The 21,111-nt window shown below is 40.5% G+C and overlaps 1 protein-coding gene, 1 non-coding gene and 1 pseudogene across 2 annotated transcripts; all 3 read right to left on the bottom strand.

Annotated features, from left to right (window-relative positions):
* Positions 1–481: 481 nt before the first annotated feature.
* LOC123428769 lies at positions 482–9,989 on the bottom strand (annotated as a pseudogene).
* TRNAW-CCA lies at positions 2,031–2,102 on the bottom strand. Its single transcript has one exon. It is a non-coding gene; the product is annotated as a tRNA-Trp (tRNA).
* A 3,144-nt stretch (positions 9,990–13,133) lies between the features above and the next one.
* On the bottom strand, positions 13,134–18,594 carry LOC123427831 (peroxisome biogenesis protein 6). The gene is made up of 16 exons (XM_045111968.1): positions 18,248–18,594; positions 16,821–17,468; positions 16,435–16,678; positions 16,199–16,340; positions 15,875–16,058; positions 15,571–15,762; positions 15,221–15,487; positions 15,009–15,080; positions 14,801–14,887; positions 14,556–14,678; positions 14,362–14,472; positions 14,208–14,246; positions 13,992–14,113; positions 13,766–13,910; positions 13,600–13,683; positions 13,134–13,512 (listed from the first exon to the last, which is right to left on the bottom strand). The coding sequence occupies exons 1-16, from the start codon at positions 18,497–18,499 to the stop codon at positions 13,423–13,425; spliced, it is 2,802 nt and encodes a 933-aa protein (XP_044967903.1). The 5' UTR covers positions 18,500–18,594; the 3' UTR covers positions 13,134–13,422.
* Positions 18,595–21,111: the final 2,517 nt, after the last annotated feature.

Genomic DNA, 21,111 nt, shown 5'->3' with positions numbered 1-21,111 from the left:
CGACGAATGAGAGGGGAGAGATGAGGGGAGGAGAGAGTTCTAGGGGTTCGCCCCTAGAGGGGAGCGACGCAAGGGGATGCCCGATCACACTAGATTATGGTTTATGGTTTAGTTTTTTCCCTTGCGAATGTTTCAACGATATTATGAACCTCTAACTCCAACCAACAAACATGTCATAGCCAACAAACCAAACACGCAACAATTTATTGAGTTGCTTGCTTTCAAACCTGGCATGGTGACATTCAGCCAACACAGAGATATGATGCTAACTCCAGAGCCCCATTCGTGGAACCCATGAAGCAAAACAACATAAAGGATAAGCAGTACTCGTACAATACTCGAAAAAGAAAACTGTGAATCTGCCATGAGCACACGTACGTGATCCCTAAGCATGCCTAAGCAAGTTCATATACACAACTACATCAAGTGTGGCCTACAGCATAAGTATGCCGAGGCTGAAACACTCCCAAGATACCTTTCCTCAGGTGGCATTATGCGCCTGGTCGTGCTCAATGAAGTCCAGTGCTTGCTCCTTGGACACCGCATCGATGTAGCTCACCCTACTTTTGTGCGCCACGCCGTAGATCCTATCCGCGACTTTCAGAATCTCTGGCCTGAATGTGGTTGCGATGAACTGGGTGTCCGCCATGTCAGCCAGACGTCGCATCACATCTACAACGACACTTAAGGAGAAACAGCAATAAGCTTCATTCAGATGCAATGTGCTTTAGCTTAATGAACTTTAGAACGAGTTTTACAGGACTTGGTTAGAAGAATAGGCACATCAAGATTCTTCTATGGTGATGATAAACAGTCGAGCGAAAGAAAAGGTTGAAGGATACTGCCGACGGCTGTTCTGTACTGAGAATCCAGAGCGGCGTCGATCTCGTCGAAGAGGTAGAACGGAGCCGGATCACATCGTTGGATGGCAAAGATCAGTGTTAATGCCACCACTGTCTTCTGTCCGCCGGACAACTTTTTCATGGACTGAGTGTCTCCCTTGCCAGTGAAGGAAACCTGAAACATGATTGAACATGATCATCCAAACAGGCTGTGGACGCCAGAACAATTCAGGAAGAATTTAATGCTTGACTTGGGAATAGTATCACAACATCATCTGGATTTTTATGGTGAGCTTAGAATATATATTCATGAATGCATAAAAAACCTCTCTGCAAAGATTACATGCCTTGACTTTCACGCCGAAATACTTGTTGATTCTCCCTTTAGGATCTGATTCATGAGGCCCGTCCTCATCATTGTGATCGTTGTCAGCATCACCATCCTGTAGTAATCGAGGGGAGTTAGGAAGTCGTAAGGGAAATTATCTCTAAGAAAAGATCAGTGGGTAAAGCAAGTAGAAGAAACCTTTTTCTTCATCATAACCAAGGCTCCATGGCCACCTTGCACTAATTCAGAGAACACTTCGCGGAAGTGCCTTGCAACTCCTTTAAATGTTCGTTCGATCGATTCATCCTTTTGTTGGTCTAAACCAGATATCAAGTCTCGAATTTTCTGCAATACCAAGCAGCAGATTTTATGAGATTCCAGGCTTAGGATGATCATAATTTTTTTCAAGATGGAAAAAAAGAATCCTTCGAATGTTCGTTCAATCTATTCATCTTTTTTTGGTCTAAAACAGATATCAAGTCTCGAATTTTCTGCAATACCAAGCAGCAGATTTTATGAGATTCAAGGCTTAGGATGATCATAATTTTTTTCAAAAGAATCCTTCGAATGTTCGTTCAATCGATTCATCTTTTTTTGGTCTAAAACAGATATACGGTCTCAAATTTTCTGCAATACCAAGCAGCAGATTTTATGAGATTCAAGGCTTAGGATGATCATAATTTTTTTCAAAAGAATCCTTCGAATGTTCGTTCAATCGATTCATATTTTTTTGGTCTAAAACAGATATACGGTCTCGAATTTTCTGCAATACCAAGCAGCAGATTTTATGAGATTTGAGGCTCAAGATGATCATAATTTTTTCAAAAAGGAAAAAAAGAATCCGGTTTCGTTCAGGGTATTGAACCCTACGTGAATCGAACACGCAACCTTCTGATCTGGAGTCAGACGCGCTACCATTGCGCCAAGGATCCGGTTTGTGTTAGGATGGTAATAACTGGTACAAGTTTTATGGATCACAAAGCTTACCTCGTCACCAAGGGCAAGTTCATCCCGTCTTCTACGCAATTGATCGCGTTGTTCAATGAAGTTCACATACTGGTCAAGAGCCTTTTGGTTGACATGAGTAAATTGCTTCAACTGCTCATTGCAGTCATGAAGCAGCTTATGCAGCTGCTTCTTATTTTTTCCCTTGTACCTATATTTTTTGCCAGCAAGAAAGATGAGCTAACAAAGTATCATCGCACCACCTTATTTATGTGCTGAAGATAGTTACATGATACTGAACCATAAAAAAAAAAGGGCTCCACATTGTGCAACTGAATCAGCCAGTTTAGCTTCTTGAGAAAAATGGAAACATACCTTTCAAAAGCATCAGCAGGCAATGAGCCCAAATCTCGCATCTTTTTCATACACTCAGCTTGCTTGGCTAGATACATGCTCCTGGTGTTCATCAACTGTTCCAAGTCGTTTGCCGCATCTTGCACAGTCTGCTCCAAATTAGCTTGAACAGCCTGTTTTTCATATGTAACACGTCATATAACAAGTCAACAGTAGCTATACAAATTAAAACCCCGAATATTTTTTGCTATATAAGTTACCTTGAGATCATCCCTTTGTTTTTTTAGTTGCTCCATCTTTCCCATAAGGTCATTAATAGCATCAACATTAGCTGCCCAAGTTATGGATCATTTAAGAGTTAAGGGTCATCTCCAACTAGTAAAACACAAAAGCAAAAGAAAAGTCAATCGGTGCTGATATACCCTGCAGAAGTGTAGTCAACTCATCAAGATTCCTCTTTGACTGTTCCAGCTGCTGTTCTTTTGATTTGACTTCAAGAGGCAAGACTTCAGAATCCGCAGACGAAATTATCTCTTCCAGCTCTTCCTGACGCCTCATCAGATTAGTTGATAAATTGGTCTCCAGTTCTTCTTTTCTTGTTTCAATCTATTACATAATAGTTTGTACTTTAGTTATAACTAATATAGACTTCTGCTTCAATACAAGCATGGTTACAAAACTTCATTCGACAACCTCAATGCAACTGTTTTTACACAAGAGGAACCTCTCCTTCAATCCAGCAATTTCAGGATTCAATCGCGAAAGAAGATCTCTTTCTTCTGAAGTTAGCTGGTCAATCAGCTCTGTGCCCATCTCATCATTTTTCAATGCAATGCCAGATTGGATTTGCTCAATTTGGTTGTGGATGTTGTCCAGTGATTTTTCCTGCAAGGTAGAAACTATAAGGCTACATTCCAGCCACACTTACAGCAGGAGTAAGTAAGGATTTACATATGTACAGACACCTGCTAATTATGAGAAGGGGAGTCTACCATCTGCAATGAAGAAAAAAGGTACTCCCTCCGTTCGAAAATAAGTGTCGTATGGTGGTTTTAGTTCACTTGCCTGTTTTGGAACGGAGAGAGTAGAACTAATTAAGTACCTTCTTCCCAAGGGCTTTGTCGAGTAATCCCTTTTGCTTCATTGCCCTGGTAATATCATCCTTAAACTGTTCCAACTCCGACTTGGCATGATCACATTCAGCATCCACTTGTTGATGTTTGGTAACTAAATCCATAATTTTTCTATCTATATGTATGGAAAGTTAAGAAAGATAACTATTGGATGTATGAGATTTTTCTTGCAGTTAAACAGTAACCAGCTGGAGAACTTATAAATTTTTCTTCACATATTCAAATTATTTAGGACATGGGGCCAACCAAATAGAAGCAAGAAACATGAATCCATCAGTTTCGGTAAACTGTGTTGTATTGGTAATGAATCATGCATGCTTTGATCAAGTGTAAGGCAGCATAAACACCAGATCATTCTGCAATAGGTAAACCTATATAGGGTGCATACTCATTTCTACTATGTCAGGTGCATACTTATTTCTATGTAAACAGTAGTGACAATGAGCTCCAGTGCAAGCAAGGAATTTCAAATTTAAATGTGGAACGAAAAACTAAACTATTTTGCCCGTCGGGCCTGCAGTAAGACCGTAAGAAGCACTAGCAGTTGTATATTTAGCTGCAGCAGACACTACAAGGAAAAAACATGCAGTCTTTGCACTAAACTCTTGCAAGAGAAATAGGAATTAATATCATTAAACTACAGAAGGATATCTTGTAGCTCTTTTCCCACATTATCTAGATGCGCCGTCTTTTCCTGGATTATTGTTTTATTGTCCCTAATTATTTTTACATACTTCAGTCTTGAGCGCCTATAGTCAAAGAAACCTCCTGTCATACCACCGTCACTTGACACTTGATCGCCTGAGAATAATCAGAGTGTTTTATATGTTAACAATAATAATGACAAGGACAAGTCAAGAGCACAAGTTCAGAGCTACCATCAAGTGTGATGCAATCTAGATCATTGCTGCGTGCAACCCTGGTCGCAATTTCCAGGTCCCGGCAAATAACTGTCCTACCAAAAATCTGACAGAAGTTTCAAAAGTTAGCTAAATAAGAATCGTTGAAGGCGAGAAAAGTGTAACTTTGAAAGAATAAGTTACCAAAAATCTAGCCTAGGTGATTGTAGAAGTGAAGCTACTGAATCTAGATGAGGATGGGTCACTGATAAGCATGCAGAAATACCATAACCACTCCAAAAATTTGCTCTAAAAAGTAAACATACACGAATGGAAAAATGGGAATGAAGATAACAATATTTCAAAGCAACACAACTGGAAACCCTATTTATATATTTTTATTAAGTCTCCAAAACGGCATCCAACTGACACCCTTGGGTGCCATGCCAGCACCCCCTCCAAAAATGCAAAATAATTTTTACCATGTACTCAACACTACTTATCTAACAAGTTAATGCTATTTAGGACTATTTGCTGAGATTATGATGTTTAGACCAAATTATAGTATCTATAGTGTAAACTTTCAATATTTTTGAACTGTGACACCCCCAGAACTGAGATACTAGATCCGCTACTGCTGACAATTTGAATGATAATCTGATACTGCTACAATCAAGGACATACGCAAGACGTCTCCAAACAAGGATATTCTTATACAACTACTAGATAATTTGACATGGCACTTGTAGCTCGAGAGGTTTTGTTGGGTGCCCAGACACCAAACAAAGAAAGGCAAGATGGATACAAGAGATGACAATAAAAAGGCATCATTCAACCCAAATGAAGGCTAAAATTGACCAGAATAGAGCCTGTACTAAGTTAACCATATTTTATTTTATTTTTTGGAAAAGGAGGAAACGAGCCCCCGGCCACTAAGTTAACCATGATAGCCCAATAAAAGATGTAGACATCAATTGGAAAGAGAAAATAACAGGTAAAATTTGAATCACCAGTTCAAAAGCACGGCGATGATCGGCGCGATACTTCAGCCTCTTTAACAGTGGAACAAAATCAGAACTTTGTGGAATATTGACGCTCGGAGCGTACACTCTGTTCAGTGGTATGAAAGTCACCCGTCCATCTCTATCTTTCTTTTTGTCTGAAGGTCCATCTTTACCTTCCGTCCATATCTTAATTATCTCCGTTGATATGTCATCATTTGCAACCACCACATGGAACAAGCTAATTCACATCAGTAAGGAGTAGGTTATTCAACAGTAAATGGTGAAATGAAGGGAAAGGGATTCAAGATAAGAGGGCAGTTGTGGACCTATTTCCAGCAGCGACCTCAACAGCTGTAAAAAACTTCTCTTCACAGTCAATTAGTTCTAATATTGGACCAAAGACTCCTGGCAAATCACGTTCCCTGACTATTTTGCTTACATGATTCAGGCCTCTCCTGGTGTCCTGTGGAAGAAAAAAAAATAGCACCATGCAAAAATAGCTTTTAAGCAGTCCTTGCAGAGAAAAATTAATAATGCTACAATATATGCCAAAAGAGGCGAGATCCGTAGCTTAGAATCCTAAGATACTAAATGCAAATCGAAAAACAAAACTAGGTTTTCGCTGTACTATATATTGCAGAATCTGTGTATGTCTGTTGTTAGTAGGGGTGCAAGAGGCATTCCTCTTCGTCCCACCAAATTTACCAATTAGTGTCAAAAAACGTCTTACATTATGGGACGGAGGGAGTAGCTCATAATTTTCTGATCACTTGCCTAAAATTAACACTACATTGTACTTCCTCCGTCCCAAAATAAATGTCTCAACTAAGTGTCTCAATTGAGACACTTAGTTAAGACACTTATTTTGGGACAGAGGGAGTATTAATTAACAAAGGATATGTACAAAATGATACATTTGGCATACCCTGGGTGTGGCATAGTCAAGACTCTTCTGTGCCTTCACAATATCTTCCTTTAGCCTATCTATTTAAGCTGTTACACTATTTTCCTGCTTCCACAATGATCTGTGACATTTACTTTCTTAGTATATAAAGTATAAAGCAAGACAACTTCAATCAAATCACAAAGTTGCAAATGTTAAGAAATGTGCGTACTTCCTTTCATCTTGAAGTGCATTTTTCTGCTGCATAAAGTCATTATAATCCTTTTGTCTGTTTGCAAGAGCAGACTCTAACTTGCGGATTCACTTCTCCGAGACTCGATGTAGTTCGTCAAGTTATTAATTTCATCTTTGAGTTTCTGAATTTCTTCATGAAGTAAGCTTTCCTGTCATAACAGAAAATCCAATTAATGAGTAGAGTAGCAAATCAAAACAAAGGTCTAGAATGAAACTTGAAGCATCAAACAGGTCACTGGTGCAGTACCTGCTTTCTATTTGATGAAAGTACACGCCCAAGATCATGAATTTCTTTCTGAAGCCACTTATCTCTGGCAGCCTCATTCTTAAATTGAGTTGCCCTCCCCTGCTTTTGGTACAACATACTCAGCTGATTCTCGCGGTCCATTATGCTATCCCCACAAGACGTAACATATCAAAAGGAATATCCATCAACAAGTAAAACTTATCTACTTCCTCCGATACATATTAATTGTCAAAAGTTGTACCTAGTCAGCGAAAATTAATATGGATCAGAGGGAGTAGTATATTTTACCTTTTTGATATCTCCTCCTCTTCCTGCAATTTGGCCTGGTGCACCCTACTAATTTCAGCCAATTCAGACTTTGAACTTTCGCTCTCTTTCCTCATACTGTGTAAATCCTTCACAGCTTCATCCTAACCATTGAATCCTTTTAGTGCAGCAACAAAACAAAATTACTCGAATCCATGAGAAATGCAAAAGCGCGGCATACCTTTGCTCGTTTTTCACTTGAAATTTTGTCTTCTATATCTCTCAGATCAAGTTCAATCTGAGTGACTAGCTTTAGTGCTTTAGTACGCTTCTTCTCGGCATCTTCCTTTTGAGACTTGATTCCATCTATCCCTTCTGTACAGACTTCTATTTCTTTATCAAAACTCTTGACCTTCTCACGTATATCTGCCACTTCATCATCCGCACTAGACAACATTTCAGAAAATTTTCTTCGATCATCATCCATCTAACAAGAGAAAAATCAAATTAAGTGAGTAGAATAAGCATTACACTATACAACAGGATCAATGATATGAGTAGGTTGGATCTAGGGTATCTTCTTTTGGAGACAATGCCTTGTGCAGTGACTACAATCCATGGAGTTAACATTCAAAATGATAATAGCATGGATCATGACACAGCATGAGAATGTTTACAAGACTGTGCGGAGAAGCATCTTACACATTTGCAGAAATGCTACTGAAGAAATACGGTGATGTTCAGCAAAGGAAATGGAGGATATCATCCGTTAACAATTGTTTGTCTCAAATATTTATTTTTGTTTTTGTTGTGTCACTTAATTCATCAGTCCACAAAAGGGGCAGCTCATGTTATTTGTCATTATGCTTCATAAAGTATTTCTAGTTTTCTAGACTCAAGTTTTTTGAGCATTGATGGGGAGCTTCAAGAATTGCGGAAGACAATCAAACAGCGATACTCAGGTGATCATTTGAGTAGGAAATGTTAATGATGTGTTTAGCCTTCAATCATTTTGTAATGAGACTATTCAAATTTACCTGATAGAACATAATAGTAATATCCAAGGTGGAACTATGTAACAAAAGAGAAAGACTTACTGAAACTAATTCAATTTTAGCATCATTCAGTTCATGGTCCAACAGGTTATACTCGAGCGATCTTCTTTCTTTGTCCAGCTCCTGGTACTTTTCTAGTTCTTCTTTCTCTTCATCAAGTTCTCTCAATCTTTTCTCCAGGTAGTGGATAGTTTGACCGATCTGCTTCCTTTTATGGTCTGTTAATCAAATAATTAATGGACGTTTCAACAGCTCAATAGAAAAATTACACAGATATTTTTTGGTGATTTAAACTCGCCTGTTTCTTGCAATATTTTCAAGCTCTCTCGACGTCTATCTTCATAAACACGCGTACCACCAATCTCTTTGAGAAGATCCAGTCGCTCAGAATCCTTCATTAGAGTAAGGGATGCAATCTACACATGAAAACTTTGTTAATATCATATTTGGACACATCACGGGAACAATCAGATGAAAATAATATTTACCTTTCCCTGCTGGACAATATAGTATGGATTAGAGCGAGAGAAGCCAGCACTCTCCAGCAGGTTCATGACTTCAGTTTTACTGAACATGGTAGCAACAAGATGGGGGTCTCAGCAAGCGACAAGATACAACACTGCTAGCTTAATCGGTGTATCAGTGTATGGCATAAGACATACCTAACATGTTTCCCATCCAGGTAGTATTCATCCTTCTTTGAAGAAACCTCCTCCGGAGGCGTACCACTTCTCTATCAACCTGCAGGAATATTGAATAGTTTAGAGAACTTTCAGAGTCTCCGAAGCAGCCATATCAGTGGAGAGCAAAGTAGCGTCCGTAATGATTTGCACGCACTCATATGGATGAGTATTGATATTTCTCTCGGTGAAGTACGACGCTGCTTGAGGATCAAGTAGTTGATTTGAATCAAATAAAGTAACGCTGAATAAATCATAGGACTTACTGGAATACGGTTGTCTGAATTATCAAACACTATCTCGACAAAAGCAGATATAACCGAGTGTCCGGCACCTTCCTGGAAATGGTCACTAGTATCAAACACTAGTCATTAATTTCAACTATTGTATTCAGATTTGATCAAGGAATAACGAGGCATACATGGTGTTGGGTTTAGTCCCACATCGGTTGTGGGAGGAGGCATAACACGACTTATAAGGGTGAGGGTGTCCCCTCCTAACAGGCTAGTCTTTTGGGGGGAGAGGGCCCAAGGCCTGTCATAAGTCGGTGTTGCTCTCTAGTTGGGCCTGTTGACGCATGTGGGTCGGAAACGTTGGAGTTAGTGGACCCGGGATTGCGTAACAAGTGGTATCAGAGCCCAGGTGCCCGGAATAAATCTCGATGGACTCATGGATGGTCGGTCATGGTAGGGGGAGAGGGTCCAAGGCCTGTCGATGTTGCTCTCCGGTTGGGCCTGTTGACGCATGTGGGTCGAAAACGCTGGTGTTAGCGGACCCGGGATTGCGTAATTAAAACTCATAGTAGCAATTAAACAGTAATGGATTCTTGGATTAACACCTAGCTAGCTAGTGTTAATCATCATTGTAATTGATTGACGGGCTGATATTTTAGCAGCACCTTAATTAGGTTAGCCATGAACCAGTTTTTTTTTTACGCAAAAACACAAGAACCTCGATCGGTACCCTATAGCCAAGTTCGTTACAGGGAGGAAAACAGATTACCAACTACGTTAACTTTGGGCTGAAAGGGTCAGTTGAGGTCTCCTCCCTGTAGCTTTTAAACCCTTGGATTACCACCTGCGTAGACCGCCATTAATTACGTCAAGAGGAAGCAATGATGTGACGAAATTTAAATCATCCCAGTGCTAGCTAGCAGAGTTTACCTTCTTGATATACATGGTTCAGATGTGGGGGAAGAGAGATCACGCCACGACTTAGTTAGTTCTGCCAAACGTAGGACGATCAGTAGTCGTGAGCAGAGCATCCAGATGAAATACAAAAATTCTACAGTAGAAAGTACTAGCAAATGAGTGAATCCAGGTGGGGTGGTGATGTTTGGTACGGTTCAAAACCGAAAGGTGTCGATGGCGGCGGGAACGCGATGTCCCGGGGAGGAAGAACGTACGGGAACTGCTTGTGATCGTGGTCGTGGTGGAGCACGGAGCGGGATGGAGGCGTCGGCGATGACGCTTACGGGGTGCGTACGACACGGTTGCGGGCAGAGCTCTAGGGCATCCGGCCGATGGTGGACTACAGACAGGAGGAGTTGAGAGCCATGATGGTAGTAGTAGACTCGCGTGGAAAGAGGAAGGAAAGGTACGGGATATCAGGACGGGGAAGAAAGGAAGTTACGGCAAAAGAGAGGTAGTTTTTTCTTTTAACATACTAGCAAAATGGCCCGTGCGTTGTCACGGAAGAAAAAAACATAATCTTTAATGATGATGAACACATTATGTTCACATATCATCGCTTGATTTAAAAAATTTGTACACAAATGCAAGAAAATGTTTCTTCTTTTAAATTTATTCACAAGTTGAAGCAATCTTTACATTTTCAAAAATCTTGGTAACTCAAAGATTTATTTTGAATTTCAATATTTTTTTAAAAAAACATACAATAATAATCCGATGCATCCAACAGTTAATTCTTCAAAATTCACACAGGTATATTGTCACATAGACTTAGAAGCATTAATGTTTAACTACATACATTAGATCTTTCGTGAACAATTTTACAAATATGGGAACAATTTTAAAATCGAGAATATTTTTTACAATTTACAAACATTTACTAAAAATCGTGAATATTTTTTATATTTTGAACGGGTTTAAATATTTTCTTTTGAATTGGCGACCAATTCAAGAAAAGACGAACATAATTTTTTATGTTGGAGGATTTTATTTTAAATTCACAAACATTTTTTGAAACGCATGAAGTTTTCTAAATAAACAAACATTTTTATAAATCAGTAATATATTTATTAAATTCATGGACATTGTTTTGGAATTTGCAAAAAAATATATAAAAATCCGGCGCTTTTTTTGAATCCTATTTTTAATTCAAAATAAAAATTCGTCAGCATTTTAATTAAAATTCCTATTTTTTAGTATGCAAAAGTTTTTGTAATTCTAAATTATTTAAATTATAAATAAACAAAAATGGAACGGAAAATTTTAAATAAAAAAAGAAACTATCGAAACAGGTATTAGCTATTTTTAAAATATTAGGACATTTTTTAAATGCATTAACATATTTTGAATTAGAAAGCATTTTGTTAAATGCCTTTAATAATTTTTAATACATGGAATTGTATTTGAGATCGTGGACTTTTCTTATTGTATAAATATTTTTCTAAAATTGTAAACATTTTATTGTATATGCGAGTATTTTTTACAAAACTCCAAGCAGTTTTTGAAGTCACAAACATTTTAATTTTTGAAATGTGTTGATTTATAATTTTCAGTTTATTAAAATTTCAAAGATTATTTGAAGTTTAAATTATTTAAAATAAAAAAATAAAACGGAACTGAAAATAAATAAATAAATGGAACTAAAAGCAGGCGTCTGTGCATGGGCCGGCCCATACGGTGTGTTGGATATTCTCCCAGCATGCAGAGCGTAATATATGACGTTTTTACATGGGCCGGCCCAGTCCAAGATTTTTTGCTTTATGAAACGTTTTATATTACTTACCGGTGGCATGATGGGTAATTTATGCAAACTTTAGGGGTAATTTTCAAGACGGACGACCAGAAACGTATTTGCTTTATTATTAGGGAGAGACTACAAATGCAAGCGTTTATATACACGCGCATGCATTCATTCTTATGAACGCACACGCGCATGCTCTACCCTATGAGCACATTCGAGAGACTGAGCCGTTATATTATTTTGAGATTTAATTACAAAGTTATCAAAATCCTGAAATAAATTCAGGAATAATGCAAATACCAGGACTTAAACCCTGGTGGACTGGGGATATCACTGTCTCTCTAACCATCCACCCATAAGTTGGTTTCAAGAGGGGAGCAGATAATTTCCCCTTTTTTTTGCATATTTTCACCAAAGATGTATCCTCATAACCGTGTCGTACGTACCCTACTGCCCTACTGTCAGGGGCGGAGCTACGGCTAGGCCATGGTCTGACCAGCCCAACAGGAATTCAGTGAAGACTAGTACTGAGTATGGGCCTTGAAAGCAAAATTTACATTGTATTCGCTAACCAGGCCTATTTTGATCCGCCTAGAGAAGTGGCTGAAGCTTCGCCACTACCTACTATCACACTTCTCATATTTATTTTTAAAATGAGTGTACCGTCCTCATGTGAAAACCATTCATCAGGCATAATACTCCAACGTCCTCATGATGAACCAACATGTGATTTCATGGTTGGCAGGATGGTCGTATGGCATGAAGAAGTCCATAAACATAACCATGAACCCAACGTCAACCTTACAAGTTTAAATGATTGGATTAGTGACAAAGAGCTTTGCACGTGCCAAGGTAAGCTCTCTCCTATTTGAGCTCCCTATGCATTTTCAAACAATCAATGATATTATTTGCTTTATTTTGTCCCTCACCTTATTTTTCCCTAGTGATTAGGCAACTGAAAACAACCTAATTGTATATGTGTTACGACTTTTTTCTTAGTCTTTTATCGTACTAATTTTGTAGACAACCCAAATAAAAATTCTGGTGAGGTTTTTATTAAGCTAGAATAACGTGACTGCGACTATCATGGAATGCAAAAACGTAAAGTAAAGTAGTGTAGTGTTGTAATTTCATCTTTGAACTTTTGTATTGCAGTTTACGTAAATTCTGACCATATTTATTGAACTTTTGATGTCGTGAAACTTTATTAAGCTATACACAACGGACCCAGAACAGTAAAATCGAAAAGAAATTGAAATAAATTTTAAAAATCTGGAAAAAAATTTATCACTGTTGTTAAAAAACAGATTTTCTGAATTTATTTCGATTTTACTGTTCACCAAACTCAATTGAGCTCGGGAGCAGAAGGGCACTTTTGATACACAAGATGCTTTTCAAAATTCGGTTATACACAGTATTGTTCAGAGTTTTACATCCATGCTCGGTAAAACTAGAAAACATGACAAATTCTTAACTGGCAGGTGCATCCAACACAGGCCGAATGCAGTGAAATTGTATAAGGAAAACATCGATCCATTAAAAAGGAGCTTGGATGCTTTGGCAACAATACTTCCCACTCCGCTCTCAACACAAAAAATGCTGAGGGCTGTACACTCAGGCAATAGTTGATTAGTTGGGGGTGAAAAACACACTTTTTCTAGTAAAGTGTCTTAGCAAACATCATCTAGAAGGTCCTTCGATCTTCTGTCTCAGCTGTTCATAGTTTTGCAACTCCTCCATTGACAATGACGGTGAGATATCACCCAACACCTGTGTAATAGGAGAACTAGTTAGACTCCTAAGATATGACCAAAGTGATTTTATACTGTGCTTTCTGACAAATGATTTCAATATTACCGTCATAAAATCTTCAGTCTCGACAATGACTTCTTCTGCACCGGCGTCGTTATTTCTCGAAGGATCAGCCTCAAGCGTTTTGACCTTCAAATATAACGCGTAAGTCCGACATAGCACAGCTATGAAAAACATAATGTGGCAGCAGGAGGGAAGTACAGCTACTCACGGAACGCTTAGCAGCATGAAACCATGCATCCGCGCATAATGCATAGATATCAGCACCGGTAAAGTTTGGAGGACAGTGCTGAGCAATCGACAAGAGAGATACATTCTCGTGTAGTTTGTACTTGCGAGTCTGTGCTTTCAGTATCCTGCATGACAATTATAGGGAGATCATAGTTTAGTCGAAACGAACCTGAAATTTGGTGAAAGAAAGAACTACCGATGACTACCTTTCCCTGTACGATGCTTCAGTATTTACACCAATGTAGAGAAGCTTATCAAATCGGCCAGGGCGGAGAAGCGCAGAATCAAGAAGGTCAGGCCTATTGGTAGCCCCAATAATGAAGAGGTCCTAGAGAATAATTTGGAAAATGGTTTCCTTTAATGTTACTGCATCCAGAGAATATAGGTAAACAAAAAAGGCATATCGTAGATGAGGAAATAACCTGGCTGTTATCACTTAACCCATCAATCTCCACCAGCAACTAGTAAAAAGATAAAAGAGGAAAGTGAATTAGATGACCCTGACAATTTAGCATTGAAAATAAGAGGGAAAACTGAGAACGCCAGTCACCACCTCATTGATGAAGTTAATTATACCTGAGAAACCACTCTATCCATCACACCTCCAGAATCTGCAGAGGATCCTCGTGCAGGAGCAAGGGAATCAAGCTCATCGAAGAAAATTACACATGGGCGTGCTGATCTAGCCTGAAATTGACAGCGACAAACTGAAAACCTAAGTATATGTGCATATTTCATGTCAAGTACGTGCCTTGTGCAGATGGATATACCTTCTCAAAGATGTCCCTGACATTCTTCTCTGATTCTCCAACGTACATGTTTATCAGTTCTGGACCTTTTACGCTAAGAAAGTTTAATGAGCACTCAGTTGCTACTGCTTTCGCCAGTAATGTCTAAGAATACAAAAGAAAACATCCTAGTGAGCATGTATCATGTTGCTGTTGGATACAGCTACCTCTTGACAAATGGGAATGAAAACTCGATTCAAGAAAAGTATAAAACTCACTACACTCACCTTCCCGGTGCCTGGAGGTCCATATAACAGGACACCTGATCGCTTTGGCAATTTAGAAGAAAAAAGGTGTTTGTACAACAGAGGTAACTAAATACCAACAAAAGAGAACACAAGTTAGCAGTTTCAAACCGGATCTTCTGGAACCAAATATTATTTGCATCGATAGAATACAATATCTTAGCTCAGAGATGAATCAAGTAAAATTTACCTGAATTGTATCTAGAATAACCTTCTTCACTTCCTCAAGCCCACCAACATCTTCCCATTTGACATCAGGAACCTATAGCACACAAAAAAACATAAATCAACGACTTGCAGAAAGCAAGCTAAAGGTAACATGTATGGTTTCATGTGTTGTACACAGATGGGCCTGAAATCTAGAAGATATAAGATACTGGAAGGCAGGGATTATTTTTTTACTTTTGGTGTACCCAATGCAGCACGATTCCTTTTCTTAGCCCGTTCTAAGGAAGACAAAATATCCTCTTTACAGAACTGATTTTCTTCTTTCTGAGTGGTAGAAGAGCTTGCAGTAAGGGCATCCTCAAGCTCATCATTGCTGCTTTTCTCCAATGCAACTTTATGTGCAAATGACACACCAGCGTCTGCGACCAATGCAAGTATATCCCTAGGCATGAACCCAGACGTTTGCACTGATATATCTTTTACAAACTTGTCATCGATACTCTGAAAATGAAACCATATAAGCACACAACTTTAACAAAAGCATAAAACTTCATTTCTGGTTCAATAACAGCAACAAAAAACACCTCATCAGCAACTGTTGAGACACCATGGAGTGTTTCAGATATCAAGTTCTTCCTCTGGTCTTCATTTATAGTTTTCATGTTGACCTCATGGCGGAAACATCGCCTAATTGATTGCTGCATTCCTTCAGCACTGTCTGCAGTTGCCACTAGTATAACTTGAACGGAGCTTACACGTTCAGGTTCCACAAGGTACTGAAAACAAAGAGGTTGAATAATAAGGTACTTGATAGTTGATACAATACAAAGATGATTTTATATCCTAATGGCTTGTCAAAATCTAAAAGCTTGGGGAACAAAGACCTACTGAATTTCCAATCACATCCCTTGCTGGCAGCGAGTCTTTCACAACCCAACGCTGTCCAGTGTATTGCTTAATGACAGACTCAACATTTGCCGCAACGCCAGATTGCTCAGATTGTGGGCCTTCATTGGAGGATGTATTCCCAATTGCATCAAAGTGGCGAAGAAGTATTATAGAAGGAGAATACCTTCAAAAAAGAATATCCAACAAAAAAGGAAACAAAGTAAATACCATCGCCTGGAAAAAGTAAAACGAATTAGACAAAACAGTTTACAAACTAAAACAAGAATTAATTTCTGTAGCGATAACAAAGAACAAAATGAGTACTTCTGAGCTTCTTTGAAGGCAGCCACAAGTGCAGCAGATGCCCCGCTTTCTGATGATGTCATCAGATCATGACAGCAACACTCAACCACATGCATACCAAGATGATTCGCAACATGCCTGACTACCGTTCTTTTTCCACATCCTGCAACCCCAGCATTTGATTTGAACAAAAGTTCAGTTCAAAGTTGAGTAGTAAAATGTGAGAAGGAATGAGACTACAATTAAAGTGCAGTAACCTGATGGGCCGTACAAGAAAGTGGAAAACTTGATTCTTGGTAAAATGTTTGAAGGACATAATGCTGGTGCGATGATGGATGCTAACTGCTCCACTACTTCGCCATGCAAAGGGACTGAATCATCATTGGCAGAAAAGAAGCTGCAGGGAGGGATTGGAGCAGAAGCACTTCCCCCAAGCACAAGGGCTGTTTGATCACGGTTAATACGAAGAATCGGCTCATTTGATGGTTCCATGCCGGTTACCTGGTAAGTAATTACAATATTAAACACCCAATACTTATGGATTAAAAATGAGGGCAAAACTAAGCTAAAAGGACAGATAACATTTATTATGTATCTTTTTCTTCATTCAAACATGTCTAAACGAAGAAAAGTGGGTAATTACCTTAAAGTATATCATGCTAGGAGGATGCAGTCTATCATTCTCCTTATTGCACGCTAGGCAAGAGATCATGCCACAATTCCAGTCATTATGTATGGAAAACACATCCCCGCTTGCTAGGAACCTATCAAACTTGAAGTGTTCATTTAAAGCTTGATCTATCATATCTTGGTAGTCACTTCCTCCAATGGCTGAATTTATCTTTAGGGAAGCAAGCACACCACAATCAGGAATCCTCACAACAGAAACCCGTAAGTGCAAAGCATGTTTAGGCACTTGTGGGCATGGGAGAAGTTCTAGGTGAAGAGAAATACCAGTCCCACTACTAGCAGAACCATCCTCGAAAACTTTAGAGCAAAACTTGAAAGGTTCCTCCCCTTTCTGAATAAGAAGCTTGAGGCAGGAAACATGCACTCCCAGGTTGAATGCCAAAAGTGGGCTGACATAAGCAACGTCTTCATCCAAGGGTGTAAAGCCATTAGCTGGAAATGAGCGAGTAGGTAAGGATCCCATCACACGATCAGAAGAAGAGGTTGAGGCCACAGGGTCAGAATCAGGATGCTCTCTCTTGGACTCATCGAGGGATGGCCGATCCAATACTACTGCTTTGACAACCCTCCCAACATTATTATCGGTATTCTTCACAAGCACCTGCAGATTAATAGTTGTTTGTTACATCCAACTAATTCCATCTCACATACCAAATTGAGGTAAAAAAAATGCAACAGCAACAACAAGAAAATACTCCTAAGTACCCGAGCACCTGCAGGAGTATATCAGTTAAAATAAACTGACTGAACAAAGTACAGGAAAATAACATATATGTGCCCGAGCACCTGCAGATTAATAGCTGCTTCATACATTTAGTATCAACAGAGGATATTCCTATCTAGTACCATATTGAGTGCTGAAAATTGCAAAAACGAAAAGGATACATATCAGTTACCATATATGTGGCCACAGAGATCACTCCTGCAGCACCAAAGTTATACACAATTGAGTGAATACCTATGACTACAGCTCAGTCACACCACAGAAATCAGCAAGCGCCACCCAATCCATCTACAATTATTAACTACTCCCTCCGTTCCTAAATATAAGTCTTTTAAGCGATTTCACTAGATGTCTACATACGGAGCAAAATGATTGAATGTACACTCTAAAATATGTCTATATACATCCGTATGTAGTCCACTAGTGAAATCTCTACAAAGACTTATATTTAGGAAAGCAAATGTATCCATAATTATTCAGACAGCCATGCAGCATGACCACCCCCAAAGTCGACGAGACCGAATTCACTCATCCTCCAAGCACCATAGGTCTCACAATTCATCCCCTAAGTGATCGAACCCCATACCCGGCCATCCAACCGACACCCATCCCAGGACCGGAATTCGATCGGAGAGATGCCGAACGGGACCACGTACCGCCGTGCCGGTGACTACGGCGAGACGGCGGAGCGCGGACGCGGGGAGGGCGACGAAGGAGGCGAGCTCGCCGAACTCGCCGCCGCATCCGGGGACGGAGGGGCGGGCGGGGAAGCGGAGGACGCCGGCCCTGAGGCGCACGGGCTCCGGCGGCGGCGGGGCCGGCCCGCGTCGCTCCCCCGGGAGCGAGTCGAGGAGCGCCTGCGTCGACGCGAGCACCAGCGGCTTCCTCCGCGGCCGCCTCTCCACCATGGCTGCGGCCCCCCGGGAAGAGGGAGAGAGTCGAGAGCTCGCGGGACGGGAGGAAGACGGGACGGGACCGTTTGACTTGGATCAGCACACAACGAAATAACGGAGGAGAGATTCCGAGACGGAAGACGTGGCGTCTTTACGATTAGATTAAGAGCAAGTACAATAAAGTATAGTCAGCATGCAACACAATCCTGATTTCTGGCAGGGATCTAAAAGCATCTGCAATTAACTCCCCTGGCGGCGGCCTAGGGTTTATCTCCCCTGGCGGAAACGTCTAGGGTTCCCCGATTGTAATCCGACTATAACTCCCCTTCAGAGCGGGGTAGGGCATCCATATAGTCGCACCAGGTTAGGAGATCGTGTCCTGTGCTGGGGTTGTGTCGCGGGCTATGGCGACTTCGGGCTCGAGATCTTCGGCGAGCAGCACGACCATGACGGACAAGGCGATGGGGGTGGATAATCTGATAGGAAAGCTAAACCTGCAAAAGAGAGAGGAGGACGATCTCAACTTTGATGAGGAATTTCCGGACGAGACTGGGAAGCAGAGTTCATGGTGATCGCCAAAGTTCACACTGAGAAACCCTTCTCCAGGGGGGCGTTCTATGAGAGTATGCGCATGGCCTGGAGTTTGGCACAGGGTGCTACTTTCAGCGTGCTAGGAGCAAATCTCTTCTCGATCACGGTAAACTGCATGGGTGATTGGAAGAGGATTACGGAAGAGGGACCTTGGCTCTTCAGGGATCATGGGGTTTTGATTGAACCATATGATGGCTTTACAAAATTTGATGAGGTGGTGTTGGATAAACTGACAGTTTGGATCCAGATAGTTGATCTCCCTCCAATGTACAGGAAGGAACGGGTGGTTCGATCACTGACCAGGAAGGTTGGGGAGGTGTCGAGCGTCATGCTAAACCCTAGATGTGGTAATGGCAGGATCGTCAAGGTCCGAGTCAGGTTGGATGTGAATGAACCACGAATGAGGTTTGTCTCTATTACCAAAAATCAGCGGAAAGTTTATTACTCTATCCTCTATGAGAAAATGTCAGTGTTTTGCTACGTATGTGGACATATGGGGCATACCTTCTTGGAGCATGGTAATGGGAAGCACAACAAAGATTCCATGGCCTGGGGTGACTGGATTCTTGCCCCCCGAGCCGGAGGCCAATCTCAAGGACCTAGGCAGAATACTACGGCTGGAAGTAAGGTTAATCCTCAGGGTAGAGCTGAGAGTGGGAGGCCCTTGGCGAAGGAGTTACAGGATTGCGGCTTGGATGATCTAGGTTATGTGGGTGATATCTTCACATGGCACCGGGGAAATATCCGTGAGCGTCTGGATCGAGCAGTAAGCAATGTGCAATGGGCTGATATGTTCCCGGACTATGGGGTTTCAAATGAGGATTATGACAAATCGGATCATCGTCCTATTCTCATTAATACGGAACATAGCATGATACTACAGCAGAGAAAAAGACCTTGTACTCGGAAGTTTGAGGCTCGTTGGCTAGCAGAGGAAAGTGTGGAAAACATTGTCCAGGAGGCATGGAATAAGAGGAAGGACGAAGGCCTAGATGTTGGAATTATGCCCTAGAGGCAATAATAAATATAGTTATTATTATAATTCCTGTATCAAGATAATCCTTTATTATCCATGCTATAATTGTATTGAATGAAGACTTATATACATGTGTGGATACATAGACAAAACACTGTCCCTAGCAAGCCTCTAGTTGGCTAACCAGTTGATCAAAGATAGTCAGGGTCTTCTGATTATATACAAGGTGTTGTTTGATAACTGGATCACGTCATTAGGAGAATCACGTGATGGACTAGACCCAAACTAATAGACGTAGCATGTTGATCGTGTCATTTTGTTGCTACTGTTTTCTGGGTGTCAAGTATTTGTTCCTATGACCATGAGATCATATAACTCACTGACACCGGAGGAATGCTTTGTGTGTATCAAACGTCGCAACGTAACTGGGTGATTATAAAGATGCTCTACAGGTATATCCAAAGGTGTTCGTTGAGTTAGTATGGATCGAGACTGGGATTTGTCACTCCGTGTGACGGAGAGGTATCTCGGGGCCCACTCGGTAATACAACATCAGACACAAGCCTTGCAAGCAATGTGACTTAGTGTAAGTTGCGGGATCTTGTATTACGGAACGAGTAAAGAGACTTGCCGGTAAATGAGATTGAAATAGGTATGCAAATACTGACGATCGAATCTCGGGCAAGTAACATACCGAAGGACAAAGGGAATTACATATGGGATTATATGAATCCTTGGCACTAAGGTTCAAACGATAAGATCTTCGTAGAATATGTGGGATCCAATATGGGCATCCAGGTCCCGCTATTGGATATTGACCGAGGAGTCTCTCGGGTCATGTCTACATAGTTCTCGAACCCGCAGGGTCTGCACACTTAAGGTTCGACGTTGTTTTATGCGTATTTGAGTTATATGGTTGGTTACCGAATGTTGTTCGGAGTCTCGGATGAGATCACGGACGTCACGAGGGTTTCCGGAATGGTCCGGAAACGAAGATTGATATATAGGATGACCTCATTTGATTACCGGAAGGTTTTCGGAGTTACTGGGAATGTACCGG

Source organism: Hordeum vulgare, chromosome 2H (genome assembly GCF_904849725.1).
Source record: "Hordeum vulgare subsp. vulgare chromosome 2H, MorexV3_pseudomolecules_assembly, whole genome shotgun sequence".
Lineage (NCBI taxonomy): Eukaryota > Viridiplantae > Streptophyta > Magnoliopsida > Poales > Poaceae > Hordeum > Hordeum vulgare.
The sequence above is the reverse complement of the archived record's forward strand: the minus strand, read 5'-3'. Positions and strand labels throughout refer to the sequence as shown.

Bases quoted from the DNA above. Each gene is read 5' to 3' on its own strand.
- LOC123427831 (XM_045111968.1), bottom strand. From the start codon at position 18,499: ATGGTGGAGAGGCGGCCGCGGAGGAAGCCGCTGGTGCTCGCGTCGACG. The intron at 16,341-16,434 runs GTTACTGCACTT...CTGGGGTTGCAG, and splicing joins TTTCTTGTACGGCCCATCAG to GATGTGGAAAAAGAACGGTA. The intron at 14,114-14,207 runs GTTATTTCCTCA...ATTATTCTCTAG, and splicing joins GGTTAAGTGATAACAGCCAG to GACCTCTTCATTATTGGGGC.